This window comes from Pristiophorus japonicus, chromosome 19, assembly GCF_044704955.1.
Source record: "Pristiophorus japonicus isolate sPriJap1 chromosome 19, sPriJap1.hap1, whole genome shotgun sequence".
Taxonomy (NCBI): Eukaryota; Metazoa; Chordata; class Chondrichthyes; family Pristiophoridae; genus Pristiophorus; species Pristiophorus japonicus.
This window is the reverse complement of record NC_091995.1, coordinates 41,395,953-41,414,863: the sequence shown is the minus strand read 5'-3', so window position 1 is coordinate 41,414,863 and position 18,911 is coordinate 41,395,953. Positions and strand designations below refer to the sequence as shown.

General features: G+C 45.0%; 1 protein-coding gene across 4 annotated transcripts in view; it reads right to left on the bottom strand.

Annotated features, from left to right (window-relative positions):
- Positions 1-1,918: 1,918 nt before the first annotated feature.
- Positions 1,919-18,911, bottom strand: part of LOC139229838 (E3 ubiquitin-protein ligase RING2-A-like) — a 32,438-nt gene continuing 15,445 nt past the window's right edge. For 3 of the 4 annotated variants that reach the window (XM_070861442.1, XM_070861440.1, XM_070861441.1), the window contains exons 3-7: positions 17,815-17,975; positions 11,894-12,109; positions 9,157-9,447; positions 5,146-5,317; positions 1,919-3,521 (exon numbers count right to left, since the gene is read on the bottom strand). In XM_070861442.1, coding sequence (XP_070717543.1) covers positions 3,420-3,521; positions 5,146-5,317; positions 9,157-9,447; positions 11,894-12,109; positions 17,815-17,975 — 942 coding nt within the window. In that variant the 3' untranslated portion in view covers positions 1,919-3,419. The remainder of the gene's footprint in view (positions 3,522-5,145; positions 5,318-9,156; positions 9,448-11,893; positions 12,110-17,814; positions 17,976-18,911) is intronic. The other variant, XM_070861443.1, reaches the window with a different exon arrangement.

Here is an 18,911-nt window from a genome sequence, read left to right as displayed (position 1 = left end):
AACTCTTTGACAGTGTGATTTTTAGTCCAGATGTAGCAAGCAGGCAACAATATTCAGTGCCAGTTTGGGGAATTGTACAGAGTCTTTGGTGAAGGCTGACATTCCAGTTGAGTGGCCACTTCTCTCCTCTCCAAACATCACTTGCCCGTTTATGGCAGATTTAACCCAGTGTTCAAACATAGGATGGATGGTAGAAATTTCAAGACACCATATTAAAAAACCCAAAGTACCCTCAATAGGCAGCCCATTAAGATAATAAATATTGGATGGTGTCGTGCCAATCCTCCAGCAAGACATAACAAGCACATTTAGTAAACATTCAAATACTGAAATCATGAGCTGCACCCAATGTTGAGATTCTGATAAAATGGGCCCAGGACTTAAGGATTTTTGGTTTTTTAAATTACAGAAAAAAAACCTTGGTGTGTAAAGCCAAAACCCCCAAAATGCAGGTCATTAGGAACACAGAGACCTGGTGGTTCACATGCACAAATCTTTTGATGGTGGCAGACCAAGTCTGTTGGAAAAGCACATGGTATCCTGAGCTTTATAAACAGAGGCATAGAGGACCCAAAACAAGGAAATCATGCTGAACCTTTATAAATCGCTGGTGAGGTCCCAGTTGGAGTACGGTGTTCAAATTTGGGCACCATAGTTTAAAAAGGATGTCAAAGCCTCGGAGAAGGTGCAGAGGAGATTCCAGGCCAGACCACGCTCCACCTCCTGGGATTCGAATAACACCCGCCATTCAACATTCCCACAAGGAACCAATTCTCGGCCTTACTGGACTGAATGGGCCCACAGACTATCTACAGTTTGTTCCATAAGTAGAAAACTGAGCAGTCAGAGATGGGTGCCGATTGTTCTCAAATATTGTAGCTCCTCCTTTTCCTCTTTCAGCCGGCTCCAAAAGGATTTGATTGGGTTCCTGTGGTCTCTTGAATGAGCACTTTGGTGCTGTGGATTCACATCCCGAATGCACCTCATTTAACAATGCACAGACTGGATTCAATGTGTACGGTGTTTCATCCCATGGATCTGGGATGAGGCTGGAGCCAAGGTTTCCGAGACGAAAGGACAATACTGCGATCCAGCAAATAAGCTCGTCCGGTCTGCTATAACTACACTGCTCCTTCCGAGCTATCCACAGCCATGCCAGCCATCCTGGAGAGCAGGCTCTCTGACCATGCAACTGAAACTGTGGATCCAGTATGGCGCCCCCCCCCCCCCCCCCCATCAATTACTACACTGCATAACCATACCAAACAAAATATTCCTAGTCGATAAATGGTAGTCAGCAGGATGCTACCAAAAAGGGGGTGCCTGACTAATTGATACAAGGTACATTATACTCCTGTACAATTTATTGATGCAACATGGAATGCCTTATTGTAGTTTTGCCTCTCCATGATCAGAGGTACTACTGCAAGATCTCAATTCCAACCTGTGGTATACCGGTTTGTGCAGCATCTGCGTGCATGGACATTGGACAAAATGAATTGAGGAGCCAAGTGGGTTGCAATCTACAATTGGACCGCTGAATACGCTGGTACAATTCACATCGTGTCGTTTCAAGATGCCACTGTAAAGTCCGCAAGTCTGCGCTCACTAACTGCCTGTATTAGGTCTCTTATTCAACCAATTAAACACCGCCAACCATATGTAGTTGTACATAATCTGAACTATGTAAAGTATGTTTCAAAGACGCAACATCTCTCAAAGTTTCAACCTTATGAATCATAGCATTAATTCATGTCATCCAAACCCAATCCGGTATCTTGTACCACAGTCCAACTCCATCTATTGCTTGTAGTACATCTATTAAACAAATAAATGAAGGCGAGTAACTATTCTGGGTGAAGCAAAGTGGTATCACAATATGCACGACAAGTCACAATCTTCCAATAAAAATAAAGTATATGGATCAGCAAGTTTATTCAGTAACAAAGCCAGCCTCGACCTTTGTTCTCTATGACTCGATCAAATCTCTACCGGGAAGACAGTAATGAGCCTGCGATTGGCCAGTGGCCTTGGGTTAGGAAGAGGGAGAATTAGCTCTTGATCACTCTCCTTTGCTGCATGGGTGTGTGCAAGCATGGAAGGGTTTGGGTTCAGCTGCAATGCTTGTGCAGTCAAGTAGTCTGCCAACACTGGTGATCAAGGTCCACACGTGAACGACTTGGGTGAGTTATCAAAAAACGATGGGATACTGAGTCAATGGCTTCAGAAGGGAACAAAAAAACATTCAAATGATACACAGGAGAATGAATTCACCCAACAGATTTTGTCTTCCGCATTAAAAAAAATACCACTCCTCCCATCACACAATATTAAACTCACGTGACTCAGCCCATAATGGTAGCAACGTTAAAAATGCCCCCCGCCCCCCCACCAGTGACAGGCAAGAAAGCTCACTAATAAGTAGGTTTTTCATTTCAATTTAACAGGGATGAGTGAGAGTACATTGCCTCAACTGCAACCATGGCAAATTGGGTGACCTGACAAGAATGGTTGAAATTCAGTCTCTGCACATGACGTCTGAACCTTCGTCCTACCAATCCTCAAAACACGTTATGTAACACAGCTAACTTTTGTTCTCCAACATACTCCTCTCCAAATACAACATTTTAAAATGGGGACGAAACAGAAAAAAAAGAGGCAGGTGCATAACGGGAATCAAATGTTTCGGCCGAGTGGCACAGGCACTTTATTCAAACCCACAAGTCCAGGTTTATTCTCAGTGAAGGGATTAAAATGACATCAGCTGTCAAACAAAAAGCAGAAGGGGGAGGAGGGAAATTATTTTAAAGACTAGAGGGGAAAAAATTTACAATCAAAACTTGGCAAGAAAATTACTTTGGGGATCGTAAATGGTTGTCATCAAAATAATCGGGTACCTTGTTTGCCCCCACCCAACAGTTGCTAGGAGAAGGGAACACGCACTCCATACTGTGCAGCCTCAGTTACTGGATGATGCTCACCGTATGTGTTAAACGCATCAGCGTGTCTCTAACTAAGGGAACGAGCACTACAGCCACAAGACCCCCCCCGCCCCCCGCAACATCCACTCGTATTAATGGAGATGGTCAGCTGATCACAGCAGAAGCAAGGCCAAATCTCAAAGTGTGATCCTGAACTTAAACACACAATCGCACCCAGCACTAGAGGACACAGAAGCAATGGTATGTAACAGTTCAGATTTATTCTATTCCCCCATACCCAAAGTGAAATAATGTCCTCTCATTGGCCTTGCATCAAGGCCCCAACAATTTCCAGCCAGTCCTTCTCTCCCGAGATTCAGCACAATCCCTTCCGCACTCTTCAAAGCCAAAAAGCTGTGGCAGTCTTATTGTGGCGAATAGATGGAAGGAATAAGCAAGCAGATAACAATTTTTTTTTGGTCCTTTCCCCCTCGCTCATTACTTCTGTTCCTTGGTGGGGGCGTAGTACAGCTCAAGAGGCTTGCTGACCTTCCAGTATTTCTCGTTCACCAATTCCAACGTCAGTGATCCATTCAGTGTCTGCACAAAAATTCAAAGATATAATTAAACAAAGATACTGCCCATCGAGAAGCTTTCCCGGGGAATAACATGGCAGGTTGTTTGAATAGGCTGCCGATTGTGGCAGTGAATCAAAACAGCACAGTAAGGTCAGAGGTTCATTCGGGGCTGAGTTGGCAAATCTCACCCTCGGATGTTACAATTAACCCGAGGCTAGGGGCTGGAGAAGAGAGTCATTGTGCCGAATCCCGACCTATTGCCAGGGACTCAGTGCATCTGGTCAAGATCATGATCCTATCCGGTTCTGACATAACAACTTGCATTGATTATAGCGCCTTTAACATAGCAAAACATCCCAAGGAGTCTCACTGGAACAGAATCAAACAATAATTGACACTGAGCCACACAAGGAGACAGGTGACAAGAAATAGGTTTTAAGGAGGGGAGAGGGGTAGAGAGTTTTAGGAAGGCAATTCCAGAGCCTACGGCCTAGATGGCTGAAGGCACAGCAATTACAATCAGGGATGCTCAAGAGGCCAGGATTGGAGGAGTGCAGAGATCTCCGGGGAGTGGGGTTTGTAAGGCTGGAGGAGGTTACAAAGATAGGGAGGGGCGAGGCCATGGAGGGATTTAAAAACACGGATGAGAATTTTTAAATTGAGCTCTTAAGTCACCTGCCAAATTCACCAGGTCAGCTCATAACTGAAGAATAGGCAGTTGGGCTAAGCAGCAGAGGCCAATAAACACCTTTTGAAGAGAGGAGGGAGCAGAGAAAGAGGAAAGAAAATTTAAAGAGAAGCAGCTGTGCAGCATGCATGTGTTATAATCCTGTCCCTACTGAGGGCGCTGCTCTCAACACACGTACACAGTCATAGTCACGTCAAATACAATGCTGTTCCCTGGATGGGTTGGTGCTGACAACCATGTGAACACTGGTACTTCTCTCTCCTACAGGTGGGGCAGAATGGACATCATTGTAGCAAATCCTAACAACAACTTGTATTAATATAGCGCCTTTAACAGTGAAACATCTCAAGGCGCTTCACAGGAGGATTATGAGAAAAACATTTGACACCGAGCCGCATAATTAGAAATTAGCACAGCTGATCAAAAGCTTGGTCAAAGAGGTATGGTTTAAGGAGCACCTTGGAGGAGGAGGTAGAGACGGGCAAGTTTAGGGAGGAAGTTCCAGAGCTTGGGGCCTAGGCAACAGAAGGCGTAATGGGTGAGCGGGACTTGGTGCGAGTTAGGACACGGGCAGCCGAGTTTAGGATCACTTCTTGTTTACGTGGGTTGAATGTGGGAGGCCACCCAGGAGTGCATTTATTAATTGGGAAACCTCGATGAAAGGCCAAGGCCCACAGTGCAGGACATCACCAAGGTAGAAGAGAGACGCCAAGATAAACAAAGTAGTGGTGGTGAGGCAAAGACGGTAGAAGGGAAAGGAAAAGATGAGGGTCAGGGAAAGAACAAGTTAGAGCAGGACACAGCATGATGAAAGTCCATTTCTACAGTGATGATACAGGAAAGACATATAGATCGACAAAAGTGGAACCCAAGAGAAACAGAAATATCAGAGAAAGATGAAAGAACCTTTCAACTTGGCTGCGTGGAACAGGTCACAACATGGAGAGTCTGCACCTACCGTAAACTGGCCCCCCGAGGTAGTGATGTAGATCGTGTATTGCTTCTCACTGACTTCCTCCAGACTGACAGCGTTGTTCCCAATGCTTTTCTGCTGTTCCTCCAAGGCAATCCTCAGTGCCAGGTACTTGGACAAATGGTCCACAGTGGCATTTGCAGTGGTCTTCACATATCTGAGCCATCAGCACACATCACGATTTCAGAATGGGGTAGGAAGGAGAAAAAGAAATGCAAAAATAAAAAAAACTCAGAAGCCATTTTCTTCCAAGACTTTAGGAAGCTCAGTAGAATTGTCATTCATTTTATATGGCAGAGTAACCAGGAGATATTTTGAAAATACTAAACTGGACTTATTCATCACTTCGATTACTAACAGCCCTCAACCAACATCACAAAAACAGATATTATCTGGCCATTTACCTCACTGTTGTTTGCAGGAGCTTGCTGTGTGCAAATTGGCTGCAGCATTTGTTACAATACAACAGTGACTACACTTCAAAAAAGGTAAGTCATTGGCTATAAAGTGCTTTGGGACGTCCTGAGGTTGTGAAAAACGCTATAGAAATGCAAGTCTTGCTTTCAAGCTGCCATTTTGAAAGAGTGCATGCTTGAGGGAGGGTGGAGGCCGATAATCTAAATGGGGACCAAGATAACAATAGTGATGGCTGGGGGGGCAAAGAGGGAGAGATTTGCACACTGCTTAATCACTTTGTGCAAAACCCAACATATTTATTTATATTTATATATAAAATTTATATATAAATTGTGTGTGTGAAGTATTTTCCATCACGCAGACATTGGAATAATCAGTCCATTTTTCGGCCGTGTTTCCATATTCATTCCACTCTAACTGCTCCCAGTATGCAGCTCAGAAGCAGGATTTCCCCCTTCTCCCCTCCCAAACAGATTGATCAGCAGCAGAGATGCAAAAGTGACTTTCCCTAATGGGAACAAACATTTTTAACAAAAAAACCCCACAAGAACCACCTGCCCCACTGTGCAGACCAGTTGAAGAAATCCTGCAAGTTAGAAAACAGCCAAAAGGGAACGGCGAGTTCCACCGTGCCAAGAAACACAATCCTGGTCAAATTTCACAACGCACTCTCCCAAAGGCACGATGGACTTTTACAAGGGCCAAAGAGCTTCCAACACAGCAGGAACAGAGTGGGGAAACTGGATTGATGGAAGAAACTCAGCTCAGCTCAGTGGCAGCGCTCTAGCTGTGGAGTCAGAAGGCTATGGGTTTGAGTTCCACTCCAGGACACGAGCAGTTCCCAGGTGCCAGCTTTCAGGACCAGGCATTCAAAGGCAAAGGAAACAGAAAAGATTCCATGTCACATCGGAGACAATCAGGGAGCTCTCCTGGTGCCTCGGCCAAAATTCCCGCCCCCTCCCACCGTCAATCAACACCCAAGCCGGATTAACTGGGCATTTATCTCATTGCTGTTTGTGAACCTTGCTGTGCAAAAATGGATTGGCAAATCTGCCTACACAAGTGATAGTAACTAATTGGCTGTGAAGCGTATTCGGATAGCTCGAGGCCATGAAGGATGCCACATGATGAGAGTTCCTTCTCTTGTCTATCTTGTTCTCCAGCAAAGTTACACCAGCTAAAATGACATTCATGTTTCCTCACCCTCCTTAATATGAAAAAGATATCCCAAGACCTCGTGAAGTAGCTTCACCTTCAGTAAGGAAGAGTACGCACAATGATCATTTTGACTGATATAACACAGCCAGGTCGGAAACAGCAGGCTGCAACTCGCACTGCTTGAATTTGACAGGGTAGATGCAGTGAGGATGTTTCCCCTCGTGGGGGAATCTAGAATTAGGGGGCATACTTTCAGAATAAGGGGTCACCAATTTAAAACGGAAATGAGGAGGAATTTCTTCTCTCAGAGGGTCTTTGGAATTTCCTACCCTAGAGAACTGTGGAGGCTGGGTCATTGAATATATTTAAGATGGACATAGACAGATTTTTGAATGATAAGGGAGTGAAGGGCTATGGGGAGCGGGTGGGGAAGTGGAGCTGAAGCCACGATCAGATCAGCCATGATCTTATTGAATGGCGGAGCAGTCTCGAGGGGCCAAATAACCTGCTCCTATTTCTTTTGTTCTTATGAGTTGGGGCAGAAGTCGTCACACCGGCACATTCGGTCCAAAACAACCTGCTGGAGATTGCTGCAATACTTCACGCATCATAGAATCATAGAAATTTAGAGCACCGAAGGAGGCCATTTCATCCCATCGTGTTCGTGCAGGCCGACAAGAGGCTATCCAGCCTAATCCCACTTACCAGCTCCAGGTCCATAATCCTGTAACGGCACTTCAGGTGCACATCCAAGCACTTTTTAAAATGTAGTGAGGGTTTCTGCCTCAACCACCCTTTCAGGCTGAGTACCAGACGCCTACAACCGTGTGTGTGAAGAAATTCCCTTCAAATCCCTTCTAAACCTTCTACCATTTACTTTAAATTCATGCCCCTGGTTGTTGACCCCTCTGCTAAGGAAAATAGGACCTTTCTATCCATATATCTAGGCTCCTCATAATTTTATACACCTCAATGCAGTCGCCCCTCAGCCTCCTCTGTTCCAAGGAAGACAAACCCAACCTATCCAATCTTGCCTCATAGCTAAGATTCTCCACTCATTGCAACATCCTCGTAAACCTCCTGTGTACCCTCTCCTGTACAATCACATCCTAAATGTAATACGGTGACGAGAACTGCACGCAGTACTCCAGCTGTGGCCTAACGAGTGTTCTATACAGTTCAAGCATAACCCCCCCTGCTTTTGTATTCTATGCCTCGGCTAATAAAGGCAAGCATTCTGTATGCCTTCTTAACCATCTTATCTATCTGGCATGCTACCATCAGGGATCTGTGGAATTGCACTCCAAGGTCCCTTTGTTCCTCTACACTTCAGAATGTCCTACCATTTAATGTGCATTTCCTTTCCTTGTTAGCCCTCCCCAAATGCATTACCTCTCACTTCTCCGGATTAAATTCCACTGTTCTGCCCAACTGATAGCTATAAACTCAAAGATATTATTCTTCATTTTAGTATCATCTGCAAACTTCTTAATCATATCTTCAAGTCTAGATCATTGATGTATACCACAAAAGCAAGGGACCTAGTACTGATCCTGCAGAACCCCACTGGAAGCAGCCTTCCATTCACAAAAACACCCATCACCCTTTGCCTCCTGCCTTTGAGCCGATTTTGGATCCAACTTGTCACTTTGCCCTGGATCCCATGATCTTTTATTTACGCAACCAGTCTGCCATATGGGACCTTATCAAAAGCCTTGCTGAAATCCTAATACACTACATCATACGTACTATCCACATTGAATTTTTTGAGGCAGTAACAAGGAGGATCAATCAAGTTAGTCAGGCACGACCTTCCCTTAACAAATCCATGCTGACTGTCCTTGATTAATCTGTGTCTTTCTAAATGAAGATTTATCCTGTCCTTCAGAATTTTTTCCAATAATTTTCCCACCACCGAGGTTAGGCTGAGTGGTCTGTAATTACTCGGTCTATCCCTTTCTCCCTTCTTAAACAAAGGTACCAGATTAGCAGTCCTCTGGTACCACACCTGAAGACAGAGGATTGGAAAATGATGGTCAACGCCTCTGCTATTTCCTTTTTTGCTTCGCTTAACAGCTTGGGATGCATTTCATCCAGGCCTGGGGACTTATCAACTTTCAAAGCTGTTAAACCCCTTAATATTTCCTCCCTCACTATATTTATTTCATCCAATATTTCACACTCCTCCTTCCCGATAGCAGTGTCTGCATTGCCCCTCTCTTGTCAAAATAGACGCAAAGTATTCATTAAGAACCATACCCACATTACCCGCCTCCACACACAGATTACCCTCATGGTCTCTAATAGACCCCCTTCTTTAGTTATCCTCTTGCTCTTAATGTATTTATAAAACATCTTTGGGAGTTTTTTTTTTAAAAACACTTAACTTTGAATTTTATCTGCAAAGGCCGCTCCCCATACCTGGTTTGTGAATATTCATCTTTTTCCACCAACACTGGATGAGGTCTGAAGACCAGCTCGATTTCACTGCAGGAGTCCACCCCAACATCTGGGCTCCCGGCCCCCTCCCGTGAGTTATCGAGATCGGGACAGGAGTCGTCCGAAGCTTTGGAGCGCTTGCGGCTGGGACCAGCCTCCTGGTTGCTGTGCGTAGACACGTTGCTGACGTGAGAGCGACTGTCACAGTTGTCCTCCCCGCCACTGAAAGTGGTATTGTCCGACTCGTGCTGCGCCTTCCTCACTCGTTGAGCTCTATGGAGGGGAAAATGGGAGGGGGGAGCATGTTTAAAATCTATCTGTGCTTCCAGCTGCATAAAAAGGGTGGATACAGCCAGCACGAGAACAGTGCTCTAAAATCCTACAATCAAGCATCTGCATTATCTGTCAAACGTAACCTGGTAAGGTCCCATCACAGTTGCCGTCAGTAAATTGACTTGTAGAGTGGAGAACTAAGCCATGCTGTCCAGTAAAACTCCGGGTTTGGTCAACGTACTGGATTAGCTTATCTCAGTCAGGATAGTAGAGGCATTACAACTGGGGTAGGCAGAAGACAGACACAGCCAGGGGCCTCCACACCCGATCACTATCCAGCAACTCTAGCTGGAAAATGCAGATGCGGACACTGGCTAAAGATCAACAGATTGAATAATCCCACTAACCCTGACTGTCTGTCAAGCGAGACCGGTCACTTGGCCAAGGTACTGTAGGGTAGCAAGAGTCACCCGTCTTCAAGAGAGATGGGGAAATTAACACTGTAGATCCTAGGTCACCAAAAATCATGACCACTGAAAATGCTACGGATGTGAAATTACACGGCGAGATACTAGCCGTCAAGCACTTAAGTGTCAGAAACACCCTTCCATTTTTACAATGTGTTAACAGGTTTAAAAGAAGGATTAGCACCTCCACGGAAATAGCAGACACAGGGAATTTCAGACCACCAAATTAGCATTCTTGCACAAATACCCAAGGATGGAATTTCAAGGCCCACGTGTCATTATAAACCACAACAGAAAAATGAACACCGGCTGCAAAAAATCTCCTAAACAAGATACTATTCAGTGACTAAGACAGTAATTCAAACTGGGAGATACTTTCTGAAACCCCTCGATCAAAATACTGGATTGTAATAGGCAGTGCAGTTCAGAATCTCCTATATTGCAAACTGTCCTGTTTACATATCCATCTCCTCACATCTACTTGCAAGCCTCGTTTTAATATCCTTCAAAAAGGTGAACCTCTTAAATTTTCAGATTTCAATCCAAGCCTCCAGCACATTCATATCCTAGTGCGTTTTTTTACCCTTTCTGCAAACTGCAAATATCCTGCGTTTCACAACTCTCTCCGAACAGAATGACTCTTGGCTTCTTCCTTTCACCATTTGAACGTCCTGGAATGCAAGGCCCTCTTCAGCCCTAGCAACAACTTGCATTTATATAGCATCTTTCACTTAGTAAAACATCCCAAGGCGCTTCACACTGGAGTGTCATCAGACAAAATTTGACACCAAGCCACATAAGGAGATATTAGGACAGGTGACCAAAGGCTTGGTCACAGAGCTAGGTTTTAAGGAGCGTCTTAAATAGAGAGAGAGGCAAAGAGGTTTGGAGGAAGAAATTCAGAGCTTAGGCAGCTGAAGCAACAGCCACCAATGGTGGGGCAATGGAAACAAAAGGCCTGAATTGGAGGGGTGCAGAGATTTGGTAGGGTTGAAGGCAATGTTTCCTCAATTTTTTTGGTGCGCAGTCCCTTTAAATTTGCTGCGCGGTATCTTTAAATTTTAAATTTGGTATGTTGCCAGACCAGGAGCCAATGTAGTTCAGCGAGCACAGGGGTGATGGGTGAACGAGTTAGGACACAGGCAGCAGAGTTTTGTATTAAGTTTATAAAGGGTGGTAGGTACAAGGCCAGCCAGGAGAGCATTTAAATAGGCATGTTTGGAGGTAACAAAAGCATGGGCGTGGGTTTCAGCAGCAGATGGGCTGAGACACAGGTAGAGACGGGCGATGTTACGGAGATGGAAGGTGGTCATCTTGGTGATGGAGAGGTTGTGAATGGTCTAGCCCAGCCTCAGGCAGTGGCCAGGGAGAGGGATGAAGTGGGTGGCTAGGGAACGGAGTTTGTGGCCATTGCCTTTGGTCTTCCCAAAATTTAACTGGGAGAAAATTCTGCTCATCCAATACGGGATGTCGGACAAGCAACGTGACTAATCAGAGGCAGTGGAGGGCTCAAGAAAGGTAGAGCTGGACGTCATCATTATACCATGTGGAACCTGATGTGTTTCCGGACGATGTCGCCGAGGGGCAGCATGTAGATGAGCAATACGAGGAGGCCAAGAATAGATCCTTGGTGGGGGGGGGGGGGGGGGGCTTCAGAAGTAACTGTGCGGGACCAGGGAGAAGACATTGCAGGAGATTCTCTGGCTATAACTGGACGAATAGCAATGGAGCCAAACAAGGACAGACCTACCCAGCGGAGGAGAGGCGTTTGGAGGAGGATGGTGTGGTCAACCAAGTCAAAGGCTGCAGGCAGGTGGAGAAGGATGAGGAGGGATATAGTTACCATGTTCAGTCACACAAGATGTCATTCGTTAAATTGATACGGGCTGTTTCAATAGTGTGGCAGGGGCAGAAAACTGATTGGAGGTGTTGAGAGACAGATAAGGAACGGTTTGGCATTCAGGTCAAGTTCCTCTTACCTGTGCATTGCCTGCATTTTCAGTCCCTCTTCAATGCTGCTGCTGAGGGCCTGTTGGTTATGGAGCCTGCTCAATCGTGCCAGCACACGATCTTGATGTGCCTCGTACTCATCCCTGCTCGGATAGATCTTACAGATCAGCGCATCGAAATTTGGATCTGGTCGGAGCGATCGCTTAGAAACCAGCTTCTTTCGACACGTGGGACATTCTTTGTTCCTAAAAAAACAGTAGCCAACTTGTTAGTTCAGCAGATAGCCACATATCAGGGACACAGCATTAGAGCAGGTCTTAGTCCGAGTTCTTCAGTTAAGGGCAAGTGATATAGGCCAGCCTTGAAGAACAGCATTTTAGCTGCAGCAGAGCTTCTCAGAAGCAGAGATCCCAGGTTAAGGTGATCCCTTAGCAACAAGCAGAATGTAAGTAAACAGACACTTGTCACCAACTTAGTTATCTGTTGGGTTCATAATCGCAGGAGAACCTAAAATGGGGGATGGGGGAAGTCACTTGAAAATAAATGTGACCAGAGAAAACTGAATGTTTAAACACATGTAGGTCAGGAAGGTAAACGGCACGATGAGTTAGGCATTGGCCTCATACATGGACCATAATCCAGACCCAGACTATGGAAAGGACCCAACACAAAATGAGTTTAGTCAAGTCTCAATTCTGGTTCTTGGTGGGAATGGGTCCATAACATAAGCCTGCTTCCACCCGACAATCTCACTCACAGATTACAGGATGGCCAGTGTAGGAAATGGAATAATGGCACAGTGTTGCTGTAAGGAGTCCCCGTCTGTGGTTGAGGCACATTGTTGGGACATAGTAGGGGATGATTTACACTATATTTCATCACCATGTACATGACCCAAGAGTGCTTGACTCAGACACCACACACAGAATCAGGCACGGGTGTGATACCTTCCACCATTAAATAGTTTTTTGAGATTCACTGGCCGGGCTCACAGATGGAAAACTGCCAATTGGGCGAGGTTCCATGTGTTGGTAAGTTCAGGACAGCAGGGAGAAAAATTTTAATTGAGAAAATAGAGAATGGAAAGTGCTCCATTCCCCAGCAACACCACCCCCCGATCTGGAGCACCAAATTCACTAAATTAAACTCTGTAAAAGGTCAGAGCACAGCATGTTCCATGTGAAACTTAATGGAAAATTCTGAAAGCAGCAGCGACACAGCTATAACGCATCTGATACAGGACAGAAGTATTTTTCAAAAAAAAAAGTCATGGGCTACTTTGGAAAACGCTGCACTGCAGAGTAATGAGAAGTGGGGTCTATGCTTTCAATTGCCCCACACAGTGAGCTCCTGATTTGCATCGTGTCACTTTGGGACAGCTGCTAAGTGGAAGCCAGTTAGAGACGGAAAAAAACTATGGAACCAAAATATCTATATTTAATGCGATCTGTCACTGGTCGGTTTTAAACAGCAGCTTCTTGCCTCCTTTTCCTAAAGAAGAAAAAGACACAACAGCACCAAATCCCAAACCGATCGAAATTTCTCAGCCAGGCAGGCCATAATTGGAAGCAGAGTGTAACAGGAAGCAGCAAGCCTTCCCCGTGCCACGAATGGTTCCCAAGACCATGTTTTGAGTGCCATGCTAATCTTCTCTATCATTCCAATTTTAGATGTGTTGTCGGTGAGGAGGACAGTAACAGACCTCAGGAGGACACAGACGTGTGAAATGAGCAAACAACAATGTTCCCTTGAAGCCGCATCAATCTGGAGGTCGAACACAGCCGGCTCACTGGCTTTTAAATGGGAAAACTGCACATGCATGTAATTTTGAATGGGCCGTACAGCCCGTTAATACAAATTAGAGGGAATATTGGCAGACACGTGGCAGATGAAATTTAATGCGGAAGTGTGAAGTGATGCATTCTGGTAGGAAGGAGGAGGAAAGGCATTATAAACTAAGTGGTACAATTTTAACGGGGGTACAGGAAGAGAGAGACCTGGGAGTTGCAAGATTCAGGATCACAGGTCACACACAGATACCCAAACGGTCTTAGGAGTAATAAAGCATTTATTAAGGGAGCGATAGTTCAAATATAGTCAAACACAACACAATCAGGATTGACATACGACCGTGACAAATAGCTGTTATTAGTCCCGATCGGACAGACGGCTGGTAGTACAAACAGTTCTTATCTTCACCGTCTGCCTTGAAACGCCTTCTGGGTTTTTCTTTTATTCTCCTTTTAGGGGCGGGCCTGGTGCAAGATATGGACAGAACCATTGAATCTATGATATGTCGGGTTCTTTGTCTCAACTCGTGGGTGAAACCCTCCTCTTTACATCGTCCCAGGGTTGGAGTCAGACAGGCCATTCTTCACCTTCAGATGTTTGGAGCTGCCTGTTATCACTTATTTATGTTCACGCAGATCAAGTCACTTTACCTATTGTACCGTGAAATGAATCATTCAATTCGAACACCAGTCTGAAGAGGTTTTTTGGTCTCAAGTTATTTCTTCCAATCCATGATTCTCAGAGTGTATGTATACAAATCTCTGAAGGTAGCAGGACAAGTTGAGAAGGCTGTTAAAAAGGCACAAGATCCTGGGCTTTATAAATAGAGGCAGAGAGTACAAAAGCAAGGAGGTTTTGCTGAACTTTTATAAATCACTGTTCATGTCCCAGCTAGAGTATTATAGCCAATTCTGGGCACCACAATTTAGGAAGGATGTCAAGGCCTTGGAGAGGGGGCAGAAGAGATTTATTAGAATGGTTCCAGGGATGAGAAACAGCAGTTATGTGGAAAGACTGGAGAAGCTGGTATTCTCCTTAGAGCAGAGAAGGTTAATGGGAGATGTAATAGAGGTGATCAAAGTCATGAGGGGTTTTGAGAATAAGGAGAAACTGTTTCCAATGGCAGGAGGGTCAGTAACCAGTGGAGACATGTTTAAGGTAATTGGTAAAAGAGCCAGAGGGGAGATGAGGAAAAATGTTTTTACACAGGGAAGTACAATTTGGAAAGCACTTTCTGATAGGGTGGCGGAAGCAGCTGGAATAACAACTTTCAAAAGGGAATTGGATAAATACTTGAAGTGGAGAAAATTGCAGAGCTTTGGGGAAAGAGTAGGGGAGTTGGACTAATTCAATTGCTCTTTCATAGAGCCGGCACGGGCCAATGGGCCTCCCGCTGTGCTGTATGATTCTAGGTGTACCATTGTGAAGGGACATAGGACTAGTAGGTACACAGTCACTTTAAAAAAGGAGCAGTACTTCTCTACTAACTGTCTGATCGTTGCAAAAAAAAAAGTGCACCTATTTAAAAAAAAATAATTTGTGGAACTTCTGTTTTAAATGTAATCTCACCTCATTCCTGAGGTAGTGATGAGAGCCTGACAAGTGTGATAATAAATCATGAGTTGCTGTCTCGCCAGCTGACCTGCAACAAGCAAAGCTCACCGTGTTGGAGCTGCACAGGAGCACCATAAACAAAATCCCTCAAGAGGAAAAAAAAAAGAGCACAGTACACTTCGGTTCAAGATAACTTCCAATATATAAAACATATTAACTCCTTGAAATGGAAACTCATCGTCTAGAAAGTTGCCCTATCACACCACATAGTTATCAAACTTACGTCAGCGCAGTCGCATCTGAAGTAGAGTACTAATGGATCACAGCCTTTGGTTAACTACTTGGAAAGTTTGTCAGCTCTGAGGGAAAGTGCTACATTTAGGGTCATCGGTTTGCTTTGAGTTACTGGCGCACTGACTTCAACACCAGTGGCTTTCAAAGTCACAAGAAGTGCAATGATTTTCTAAGTGTCTGAGCCAGTTTCTTGCCTGTTCTCTACTTGCTTTAGAAATTGCTCATTTTCACTCTTCCCCTCTCTGCTCCCGAGCTCGCAACAGGCACCAGCAGCCATCTGGTGTCTTTCTCAAAGGACAATTCTTCACATGAGCCTAGTGAGTGATGGCATGACTATTTTCACTGTCGAGGCATCATAGCACAGTCTGATCCCATCCTCATTGAATGTCCACCCACGCTAACATTCAAGCAAGTGTCACTCAACAGCAATCTGCACAGGGGCCCTAGCTGATTACTCCCCTCTAGTTCAGAGACCAATTCTACAAGCATAATTTTAAAACTTTCCTCATGTTAACTTGGCTCAATTGATAGCAATTTCACTTGAGCCAGAAGATCAGGGCCTCACTCCAGGCACAATCTAGGCTGACACTTCAGTGCAGTACTGCAATGCCAGAGGTGCTGATGTTCAGATAAGACCTTGAACAGAGACCCTGCCTGGCTTTGAGACATGAAATGATCGATTGGCATTACTTGATCAAGTGCAGGGTGTTCGCCCACTGCCCTAGATAACCATTATCCCTCAGCCAACATCAAAGCAGATTAACTGCTCATTTACCTCATTTCTGTCTCTCGGACCTTGCAATGCACAAATTGACTAAATAACATGAGTGACTATACTTTAAAAGTATTAGCTGTAAAGTGCTTTGGAACATCTTTAGGATGTGAAAGGCACCATACTATAATACTGTCCAAGTTAGTCGCTCAATTTCTTTCTCGCTTTCTATTTGTAAACAACAATTGCTGTAATAGCTGATCCCCAAGCCTGGGTGGTGCTGTAACTCCTACTGAAATATATCGCAGACTGTTACAGTTTGAACCGCTGGGACTCTGCAACACACCAAAGTGACTTGCTGTAGCATGAGAATGCAGATTCTCAGGAAGCCTGATTGGCAGTGTAAAATAAAACCAGCTTGTTGCTCTAATCTCGGAAGTATAGTGAACAGTGAGAAGGTGAGTGATGATGTAGACAGGCTGGTGAAATGGGCAGACATGTGGCAGATCGAATTTAATGTAGAAAAGTACAACATGATACATTTTGGTAGGAAGAACGAAGAGGAGCAACATAAACTAAAGGGTACAATTCTAAAGGGGCTGCGTGAGCAGAGAGACCTGGGGGTATCTGTGCACAAATCATTGAAGGTGGCAGGGCAGGTTGGGAAAGCAGTTTAAAAAAGCATACAGGATTACCAGGCTTAGTGGCATAGAGCACAAAAGCAAGGGAGTTATGATGAACCTTTATAAAACACTAGTTTGGCCTCAACTGAAGTACTGTGTCCAATTCTGGGAACTGCACTTTAGCAAGGATGCGAAGGCCTTCCAGGGATGAGGGACTTCAGTTACATGGATAGACTGGAGAAGCTGGGGTTGTTCTCTTGATGGAGAAGGGTGGGAGGAAATTTGATGGAGGTGTTCAAAACCATGGGGGGGGGTCTGGACAGAGTGAAGAGAGAGAAACTGTTCCCATTGTGAGAAGGGTCAAAAACCAGAGGACACAGATTTAAGGTGATTGGCAAAAGAACCAAAGGTGACATGAGGAAAAACCTTTTTACACAGCGAGTGGTTAGGATCTGTAACGCACTGCCTGAAAGGGTGGTGGAGGCAGATTCAATCGTGGCTTTCAAAAGAGAATTGCATAATTACTTGAAGGAGAAAAGTGTGCATGGCTACAGGGAAAGGGTGGGGGGAGTGGGACTAGCTGGAGTGCTCTTGCAGAGAGCTGGAACGGGCTCAGCGGGCGGAATGGCCTCCTTCTGTGCTATAACCATTCTATGATTCTATGGTATAACTAGATATTGGATAGTAGAGGTCCTCTTCCAAGGGTCCATTTACAGGAGTGACCAGTAGCACGGAAGCAGAGGGTTCAGACCCGAAATCTGTAACACCCCACTGGTTAGCAGCTCACTAATCCCCATTGATAGAACACCTGGCACACATAGTTGGCAAATGGGACTCGGAGTCTCTGTAGACATCTGACAACGATGCATGTGACCACTCAGCTACCAGAGAGCTTATATACATTGATCTCACACACACCCATGTGTGTACAAGTGGTAAAAAAATCCAAAGCTTGCAGCGCCCAACTGTGCCCTACCCGCTGCGGAGTGCGGTGACAATACAGTCCGAGCAGAAGCGGTGCAAGCACTCCTTCGTCGTCATGGTGTTCTTTAACATGTCCAGGCAGATGGGGCACATCAGCTCGCTGTGCAAGCTCCGGGGCGACACTGCGATCTCCGTCCCATCCATAATTGCCTCCTGAAAGAAAAGACGAGAGGGTCACTAACAGGAGGCCAAAGTTCCGCGATCATTATATCTGCAAACAAAAAGACGAGAGACGCATCAGGTGAATTATTGGAATTTGGGTCCACGTGGCTGTAATTTTGTCTGTAGAGTTTTGCTAAAGACCACTGATCGATCAAAGCTTACCTCAAGTTATAAATGCACTGCATGAAAACTATTTTTCTTCATTTGTTCTTTGGACCTGGACAGCACTGGCAAGGCTGTATATATTGACCACCTCTGGTTGCCCTGAGAAAGTAGTGGTGGGCCTTCTTCAAGGCAATTGTTCGTACAACTGAGTAACTTCACAGAGGGTAACTGGACTAGCCACGTGTCCGTGATCTAGATAGGTGATCTAGTTGGATTTTGACAATTTCGTAGTCATCTTTCTACAGCTAGTGGATAAATGACCAGATTTTTAAATTCAATTTCACAACTTGCCACGACCTGTGGATTGCTAGCCCAGTATCACAACGACTACACTACCGAAACCCAATACTCTCCTGCAGAGCCGTTTGAGGTGCAGTGAGAATATGGTTTTAAATTTCAAAGTGCTAACATTTGTTGGACACTGCTTCCACCAACGAGTAGTTTTGCAGACTTCATTTTGCACCTAGCAGTTCCGATTTAGAGAAATAAGGTAATAAAAAATGATGGGATAAGCTTTCGAGGGCCGCAAGACTCCTGTGACAAAATTACAGCCTCAACCTAAAGCAAAAGCAGAAAGTGGTGCAAATGCACAGGTCAGTCAGCGGCTCAAAGGGAAAGTCAAGTTAAAGCTTCAGAACCGAGATGGAGAGTCACACCCAGATCGGTAGCCTACCTTTCTCTTTCAAATGCTGATTAACCTGCCATGCAATTACACCACTTTGTTTTTGCTTCAAATTACCAGCATCTGCAGAAACCTTACAT